This window comes from Zingiber officinale, chromosome 6B (assembly GCF_018446385.1).
Source record: "Zingiber officinale cultivar Zhangliang chromosome 6B, Zo_v1.1, whole genome shotgun sequence".
Taxonomy (NCBI): domain Eukaryota; kingdom Viridiplantae; phylum Streptophyta; class Magnoliopsida; order Zingiberales; family Zingiberaceae; genus Zingiber; species Zingiber officinale.
Window position 1 is genome coordinate 130,123,066 of NC_055996.1, and position 9,916 is coordinate 130,132,981.

General features: G+C 34.1%; 1 protein-coding gene across 1 annotated transcript; it reads right to left on the reverse strand.

Annotated features, from left to right (window-relative positions):
- Positions 1–4,202: 4,202 nt before the first annotated feature.
- On the reverse strand, positions 4,203–5,985 carry LOC121991529. The gene is made up of 7 exons (XM_042545522.1): positions 5,830–5,985; positions 5,651–5,737; positions 5,356–5,568; positions 5,073–5,243; positions 4,944–4,997; positions 4,707–4,856; positions 4,203–4,598 (listed from the first exon to the last, which is right to left on the reverse strand). Exons 1-7 carry the CDS (start codon positions 5,983–5,985, stop codon positions 4,203–4,205), a joined length of 1,227 nt encoding a protein of 408 aa, XP_042401456.1.
- Positions 5,986–9,916: the final 3,931 nt, after the last annotated feature.

Consider the following 9,916-nt stretch of genomic DNA (forward strand, 5'->3'; position numbering starts at 1 on the left):
TTAATTGTAGTATATGTTGGATGTTAATTGTATAGGATGTGTTGAATGTTAATTGTAGTATGCGTTGTATGTTAATTGTATAGGATGTATTGAATGTTAATTTTATGATGTGTTGGATGTATATTTTTATTACACTTGAGATCATAACAAATTAGTTTTCACAGATTTACATTGAATTTTGAGATAAAAAAGTTCGTTATAGAATTTATGATTAATTTTCATATTTTACGGAAATATTTTTGTCTCAAATTTCATTGCAAAATTATTTTGTAACGATTTTTTTTAAAAAAGTCATAGTAAAATTCGTCACAAGTTTACTATTTTTTTAGTGAATATTTAAATATTATTTAATTATTTTTATTCGGGGCAGCGCGTGTATAATAAACTATTGCTTATAATTAAGATTTTGCCCAAAAAAAAATTAGGATCAATTAAAATAAGATGATTTTAAATACAATGAGCAAATGGATATGAAATCTAAGAGAAAAAAAGGGAAAAAATCGTAAGACTTACATATACATCGGAATTTCATGAAATAAGTTTCTATTCATTCGTATCATTGTCCTGATCGTAATTATATATTTATAAATATCTTTGACCAAATATATTGATTGTTTGAATTTTTTATCCTAATTTGACCTAATTTGATTTAAAAATTTAAATATCTTAAAATATTAATTAAAAATTATGGATGATGGTATATTTACGATCAAGACAATAATATGAATCCATAGAAATTTATTTCATGAAATTCCGATGTCTCTAGGTCAATATATAAGTCCTCTGTGTTTTTTCTATTATTTTTAATATTCTCAATTCTGGGACGAATCCAGGATTCGTTCCAAAAGTTAAAAAATAAAAATAAAAATCGTAAGGCTTACATATCGACCTAGAGACATTGGAATTTCATGAAATAAGTTTCTATACATTCGTATCATTGTCTTGATCGTAAATATATATTTATAAATATTTTTGACCAAATATATTGATTGTTTAAATTTTTTATCCTAATTTGACCTAATTTGATTTAAAAAATTGAATCTCTCAAAATATTAATTAAAAATTATGGATGATGGTATATTTACGATCAGGATAATAATACAAATCCATAGAAATTTATTTCATGAAATTCCGATGTCTCTAGTGTTAGGATCCTTTGTACGACTAGAGAGGGGGGGTGTGAATAGCCGACCCCAAATCGCTCGCGTTTCTTCCTACACTTCGTTAGCGCAGCGGAAAAATAAACTAGAAACGAAAGGAAGAATATCAAACCTTAACACAGCGATGTACGAGGTTCGGAGATGATACTCCTACTCCTCGGCGTGTCCGTAAGGTGGACGAGCCCTGTCAATCCGTCGGTGGATGAATCCCCGGAAACCCGGCTAAAATATACTCCTTCTGGGTGGAGAAACCTCGCCACAAAATCTTGCAACAGCAAGCAAAGAGTACACGAGATACAACAAGAAATACAAGACAATATGAATGCAACAACACTAGCTTGCCTTCTCGTTGTCGACTGAAGTCCCAGATGAAGCAACAACTTCACGGACGGATGCCAACAAGCAACTCAGCAGCAGCTGATCCAGTCGTGGAATGAAGCTCACGCGAAGCTTGCGAAGAAGAGCTCAACAAAGCTCAAGCACCAGAACAGCAGCTCTGTCGCAGAGAAGAAGAGGAAGAAGAAGTGTTGCAGCAGCAGCTCTCGACCCCTTTATACCTGTGAAGAAGACAGCGAAGAAACTAGCCGTTGCTACTAACGGCAGGTGGACCGATCAAGCCCCGATCGTCCAGATCTCTCTGATCGGTCTTGGGGACCGATCGCTGATCGGTCCCGGACCGATCAGCACTTCCAGAACTCGCCGTTCTTCGATCGTCTCGATCGGTCCGTGGACCGATCAGGTGTGGATCGGTCCACGCATCGATCCTCCTTTCTCTTTGCTCGATCGGCCCGCATCGATCAAGAACCTCGAGCCAGCGATCGTTATCTCGATCGGTCACCGATCGATCGATACCAACAGATCGCCGGATCGATCCACCGATCGATCCGAGCTTGGGTTTTGCCCAAACCAAGTTCCAAGTCTTCCAACCAATATCCGGTCAACCTTGACCTATTGGTATCTCATGCTTAGCATCCGGTCACTCTCTTGACTGCTAAGACTCCCTACCAAGTGTCCGGTCAATCCCTTTGACCCACTTGGACTTTTCTCTTCGTGTCAAGTATCCGGTCACTCCTTGACCTACTTGACCTTCTCAACACCGATGTCCGATCACCCTTGATCCATCTGGATTTTTCCTGCCCGGCTTCACTCACTGGGACTTTCACCTAGCTTCACTCATCGTGACTTTCACCTGCCTACTTCACTCACCAGGACTTTCCCACCGCTCGGCTTCACTCACCGGACTTCCACTTTCACCTAGCTTCACTCACTAGGATTTTCACCGCTTCACTCACCAGGACTTTCCACACCGCCTAACATCCCAGCTAGGACTTTCCTTCACTCACCAGGACTTTCCACACCGCCTAACATCCCGCTTAGGACTTTCCCACCGCGGCTTCACTCACGGGACATTCCACACCGCCTAACATCCGTTAGGACTTTCCCACTTGCCAAGCTCCTGCTTGGACTTTTCCCGTGCTCCCTGCTTGGACTTTTCCATGCAAGTCTCCATACTTGGACTTTTTGCGTTCCCTCCCTGCTTGGACTTTCCCAGTGCCAAGTCTCCATACTTGGACTTTTCAGGTCAACCAGGTCAATCCTTGACCTAGGGTTGGACCAATAAACTCCCAACCATCTATTCTTGTCTCACATCAAGAATAGAACTCTCTCACGAGTGTCAAACATCAACATGCAACTCAACTAGGTCAACCTTGATCTAAGGTTGCACCGACAATCTTCCCAAGTCAAACATCAAAATACAACTCGAGTCAAGTCACCTCGAGTCGGGTCAACCAGGTCAACCTTGACCTAAGGTTGCACCAACGTCAATATATAAGTCCTCCATGTTTTTTTTCTTTTATTTTTAATATTCTCAATTCTGGGACGAATCCTGGATTCGTCCCAGATTTGGGGACGAATCCAGGATTCGTCCCAAAAGTTTAAAAAAAAGAAGAAAAATCGTAAAGCTTACATATCGACCTAGAGACATCAGAATTTCATGAAACAAGTTTCTATGCGTTCATATCATTTTCCTGATCGTAAATATATATTTATAAATATTTTTGACCAAATATATTGATTGTTTGAATTTTTTATCCTAATTTGATTTAAAAAATTGAATCTCTCAAAATATTAATTAAAAATTATGGATGATGGTATATTTATGATTAGGGCAATAATACGAATCCATAGAAATTTATTTCATGAAATTCTGATATCTCTAGGTCAATATATAAGCCCTCCGTGTTTTTTTTTCTTTTTTTTTTTAATATTCTAAATTTTGGGACGAATCCAGGATTCGTCCCAAAATTTAAAAAAAAAGGAAAAAAATCGTAAGGCTTACATATAGACCTAGAGACATCAGAATTTCATGGAACAAGTTTTTATGCGTTCGTATCATTGTTCTGATCATAATTATATATTTATAAATATTTTTGACCAAATATATTGATTGTTTGAATTTTTATCCTAATTTGACCTAATTTTATTTAAAAATTTGAATCACTCAAAATATTATTTAAAAATTATGGATGATGGTATATTTACGATCAGAACATTAATATGAATTCATAGAAATTTATTTCATGAAATTGCGATGTCTCTAGGTCAATATATAAGCCCTCCGTGTTTTTTTTCTTTTTATTTTTTAAATATTTTCAATTTTGGGTCGAATCCAGGATTCGACCCAAATTTAGGGTCGAATCCTTGGGACGAATTTAGCAACGAAATATTTTTCTGTTGCCAACTTGAAACGAAATATTTTTGTTGCAAATTTTGTTGGAAATTTGGGTCGATATTTATTTTTGTTACTAAATTTGGGTCGATATTTATTTTTGTTCATAAAAAGTATTCTAATATAAATGTATTTTACGTGGTAATTTAAATAAAATTAAAGTACTTTTATATAGCTACTCTAAAATAATTATATTTTTGAGTGTCTTTTTTGTACTTTTTTAATACGATGCCTTTGGCTAAAAATAAAAATAAGTGGATTACAATTATAGTATAAATGATAGATCAAGTCATCACAAAACCTTTCCTTTCTTATACGATGATAGGCACAGTCAGTTCACTAGTATTAAACAACCCACCCGGTCCACCATAAGCAACATTCCAAAGACCACTGTCTGGATTAGGTCCAATAATTTGATAATATTTGTCAGCTACATTCTGTGCCACGCGCGCCCAGTTGTTGCCCGGAGTGAAAGCACGCTGGTCATCCCCTCTGAACGTCACTGACATAAAATAGCTGGATTTACCCATCCCTTCTTCGGCAAAATAACCACTCCCCATGGGAGGAGACCCCTCATTGTTGGGCGAATACACTATACCCCCAAAGTCTATCTGTTTTGATACATCAAAACTAGGTAAAACCTCCTTTGGCCAATATCCAAGATTCTCATCTGCCGTTGACAACCACCAGTGACCAAGTTCAGGATCCTGTATCCATTATATATTAATTCAACATATATACGTTTAAAAATATATACAATCATTAAGTAATTCAGTATATAAATATCTTATATATAATTAGACAAATAACACTACCTTTCGTATTTGAAAGCTGAAGTATGATTGATTGCCTCCGTACGTAGAAAGGTCGCTACCGGTGAAGGCATATCCAGGTCCATGGATTGCTGAAACTTGTATGAACCCTTTGCAAAGTAAGTTCATGCAGCCCGTCTTGTAATCGTCGATCTAAATATATACATTATCATGGGTGCGGTATACACTTGAACACTTAAAAAAGACGTAGTTTAGTTGTTTTTAGAGTATATTACTTACTGTATAATAAGTGAAAAAACGAGTAAACTTATCGTCATATAGCTTAGGATTAACCTGAAACAATAAAAAAAGAGAAATTACATGAAAAATATATATGCATGCATATGAATGTATATCAAGGTAACTTACGTGCCATCCCGTTTGAATAACATTCAGGTTTTCTTCAGGGCCATCGAGGTCTCCCACCATCCATACTTGATTTGCAGTGGATTGATCTGGCCCCACATTTGGGAGTGCCCACGTAGTGATACTAGATTCAAAGCCATGGAATTTAGCTTTCTGGCTCTGCATTATCGCATACTGCACTCACAAATTCAACAGAATTATCATTCAATTAATTTAATCAAGGAATTAACGAACTGCTGGGACTCTACTTTTGTGATAATATTATTTGTGAGTTTTTGCTACTTACATAATTGTTGTCTGAAGAATCAAGAACACCATATCTAGAGCCATAGTTCCTGAAGTATTTGGGTAGTTCTTTAGCCATGATTAGTTCTTCTTTTCGAGTTCGACGAATGATAACAGTTCCTAGAGGACAAGTATCGTTGAAGCCTGGATCTAAAGGTGGTTTAAAATTTTCATCCGTAGTCACATTGCTCTTCGTTAGAAAACTTGGTCGTATCTGCAAACACATATATATATAAATTAATTAAGTAAATCTATTTTGTTGTCTAGTGTAAAAAATCATGTATATAATTAAATACCTGTAGCTTATGATCTTTCAATGCAGGATTATCGAATGCAGGTTGTTTGTACATTTCGATGCAGTCAAAAAGATCCCCAGTGAAGGACTGCAGCAGCGAAGTAAACATAAAAAAAAACACACAATTATATATCGTGAATATGGCAAATAATATTATCAAAATGAAGAGAACTGATATACCTTTAGGGTTTTGACCGGGGGTTTGTTGAGGCTTTGGAGTTCTTTCTCTATCTCCAGCTCTTCTTCCTCAGTCAAGGGGATGTTTCTTCCTTCAATTGAACAAAGCAAAAGAGAGAAGAGCAATATCAAGTAAATCAGGCACATTAATGACGCCATGATGAAATGATTTTGCTCCTTTCTTCTCGTGTGTTTGCATATCTATTTATATTAAAAATTCTAAATCAAAATAAATTGAATGTATCATCAAATTAATTGATTGATTACTTATAATTACACAAATATAACAAGCAATAAATATATTTATGTATAATGGATGCCAAAAATATAGTTGTAAGGATAAAATTCTCTAATTATTCATACAATATTTAGATATTATTTAATTATATTTATTCGGAGCAGCTGGTGTACAATAAACTATTGCTTATAATTAAGATTATGCCAAAAAAAAAAAAATAGGATCAATTAAAATAATATGATTTTAAATAGAATGAGCAAATGTAAAGTCATTAATTGAAGGATTGAATTAGTTATTGCCCTATTATATATGTTTTTTAACTCACAAATATCATTTTAGTTCTATTATATAAACTATGTATACAACTGCTATAATGTATTAAAATATAATATTTTTATTTAAAATTATTATATATGAAATATTATTATATCAATATATTTATTATTAATTTAGTTTAAAATATTTAAATTTGATCAATATAATTTCAATATTGTTATAGCATTTATGATAATAAATGCTAGAACTTAGGACATTGTGTTAAAGCAATTAAATGTAGACGTGGTTTTGATTAAGTTTGAATAATTTAGATTAAATTAAAAAAAAAAGTATTTCAATATAAGTGTATTTTACGTGGTAATTTAAATAAAATTAAAGTACTTGTATATATAGCTACTCTAAAATAATTATATTTTTGAGTGCCTTTTTGATATATTAATACTAAATGGTTAGAATATGACTGCAGTTAGAGTATGTTTTTTTTTTTTTTGTAATTTTTGGGTCATTGTTAAGGGTATCTAATTAATATATCATATTTTATTTTATGAGTCAATTATATTCTTTCCCATCTATTTTCATATTTATTTTTTAAAAATAATACCTAATTAATTTTTATTAACAATATTTAATTAAATTTTTAACTATCTTAATTAATTTTTTTAATTAGATAAATTCATTTTCTAGCTAGTGACCAACATCTAATGCCCAGGGTTTTAATAGGTTTGTAAATTAAAAAAAAAAACTCAACAAACAAGTTTTAATCATTGTGAAGGTGAGGTTTGAAGTTTTTAGTTCAAGAATTATTGTAAAAAACTAAAACTATTTTTTCTCTTGGAATATCTCCAATGCAAGGTTTGTGGGAGCTCGGTAAAATCCAAAAAGTTGAATAAAAAGGTTTTAACCATTGTAGATGTGAGGTTTGATGTTTACAGTTTTATAGTAGCAGTGAAAACTCAAATATATTTTTTTTCTTGAAATTGACGTAATATGTATGAATCTATGCAACTACATATTATAAATTATACTACAAAAAACTCACTTAGATACAAACAGTATAACCCTCTAACTTACCTCCTTTTACATAACTTAAAATCAGACTATCAGGAATACCCGAGAAAAATATAATAATCTTTTTATTATAGATACAAACAGTATAATTAACTAACTAGCCAGCAACCAACGCACCTAGTCCACCATCGATGTCTCCCATTTGTTAGTACTCCAAGATTGTTTTGATGTGATCAAACAAGTTAGGTTCAATCCTGTGTCTAAGTGTGCATGAATTTAGGAGTACAGGATGTCAAGCAAAAGACGCAGCTAGCGAGAAAGACGACACGGGAGATAGCGAGAAAGACAACAAATATGACTTTCCGCAGCGCACCATCAACGGCGCGCGATTAGGGCGCGCCGTTAATAATAGTTTTTACGGCGTACTTAATTATGTGCGCTGCGAATAGTATAATGTTTATACAAATAATGATGTATAAAAAAAATATACTGTAAATAAATTTTTCTGCGGCGTACAAAGTACGCTGTTAAAATTTAATATTAACGGTGTGCGAAACACGCTGTTAATATTATTATACTTAAAATATTATTTAAATATTAATGGCACACATGGTGCACGCTGTTAATACCTTGTGAATCCTACCATTCTTTCCATCAAATCCCTAGAACCAAACTTCTTTCTGCTGCAAATGCATCCCGCGACTCCCTCTTCACCGAAAGTTTTCCGCTGTAAACCTTAAACACCCTCTCCGCCGCGAAACCCTTCCTCTTTGCCGAAACCCCTTCTCTCTGCCGAAACCTTCAGTGCTCCGCCTCCCTCTCTGCCTCCGCGCTACGCCTTGCGCTCCGCCTTCCTCGCTCCGCTCATCGCTACCCTCCTGGATCTCTTCTGCGGCCCCGGGGTCATGCCGATCCGGTCAATCAAGGAAGGGCTGAAGGCAATCTTCCTCTTCACTCTCTACCTACTCAACCGTGCCACCCTCGTCTCTGTGGTGTGGGACTATAATGGCGGCGACGGAGCTGGTGGTGGAGTGCCAGAGCGCCACAAGGTGAATCATTCGTCGGGATCCATACAAGGTTTGGATCTGTTGGTCGGCGTAGGGTTGTCAAGCAGATGTGGTTGTCCACCAGTCACCAAGGTCTTCTTCGGTTAGTCTTGATTCTCGTTGTATTGGCTCGATTTGGTCATTTTCACCATCTTAAACACCTGGAGATTTTACAACTCTGTGCTCTATTAGCTAGCAGAGCCAAATCTTTGGCCAGCTTTTCTTTAGGATGCATAGCCTTTTTGCAATTACATATTTCAAAGTAAAATTTCTAGAAACATAGAGTTGAAAAAATTCATAAAGAAAATTACTCGTGAAATTCTAGCTAGTTAAGAACCTTTTTCATTCACTCATTTCTGAAATTTACAGGTAACTAAAAGTTGGCAATCCTAATCAAATTCTAGAAAAGGGAGAATGGAGTTCAAGGTAAACATATTAGAGTTCAAGGTAAAACGGAGAATGGAAGACTAAAGAACTTTTATTAATCAAAAAGGTAATTTAAAAAGTTTGGATATTACCAAAAGTGATACCTTATATATTCTTATTTACTGTTTAATGGTGGAACAAGATCTATATAGCCAATCTGAAACAGTTGAAACCATTAATTTGTTGTTGTTTAATGGAATGACCAGTTATCTTAAACTGGTGTTGGGATAGTACATTGTTTGCAATTTAGGTTATTATATAGAATTGTATGCAGCTATGCTAAATTCTTTGTAATGCATTGTGTTTTGTAATCTTATCTTATTCTCAGCTTTTTAACCATACATTCCTTTAACTCCTTCTGCAACATATTCACCCGAGAAAAACACTATTCAACAAGGCCCAGTGGAGTGAACTATTGCTTTTTGTTTATTTCCATTTTTTTTTTGGTAAAACATAACTTATTATGCCCGTGTCCATCTTGAGATAATTATAATGTTATTTTTCTTGCATGGTTACTTTTTGCTCAAATTAATTCACCAAAATTTGCTAATTTTGCCACTTGTATTGTTATGTGCACACGAATTGCTTTCCCATTTCCATCAATGTAACACCATTTAGCTTATAACAAAGTAAACTTTCAAGTATATGTCCAACATCAATTAGTCTTGATAGTCTCAAATATTTAAGTAGGTTGTATAGAGTTTATCCATCCATTGAGCTTATGCAACTTTAGTCATAGTAATATTAAATTCTCTTAATTCATTTTAATTACATCATTTAGAGTTACGTTTCCTCCCATTATCCTTCACACTTTCATCTCTATTAACTTGTCTAGCTATACAATATATAGCTTTGTGTAGAGCTAATGAAGGGATAAGATATGACTCTAAATAGTTGGGGAAAAAATAGATGACTTATATATATATATATATATATATATATATATATATATATATATATATATATATATATATATATATATATGGGTTAAAAAAGTTTGGTTTGCATGAGAAACTACATATTACTGCATTAACTTAAGTTAATCTAAAAAAGTAGTTCTTTTAAAGGTATATATTGTAGGCTCTTTTTTTTTATC

Excerpts from the sequence above, each read along its gene's own strand:
- LOC121991529 (XM_042545522.1), bottom strand. The coding sequence starts at position 5,985 with ATGGCGTCATTAATGTGCCTGATTTACTTGATATTGCTCTTCTCTCTT. Across the intron at positions 5,244-5,355 it reads ATTCTTCAGACAACAATTAT|TATGCGATAATGCAGAGCCA; the intron begins GTAAGTAGCAAA and ends TTGTGAGTGCAG. Across the intron at positions 4,998-5,072 it reads TTATTCAAACGGGATGGCAC|GTTAATCCTAAGCTATATGA; the intron begins GTAAGTTACCTT and ends TTATTGTTTCAG.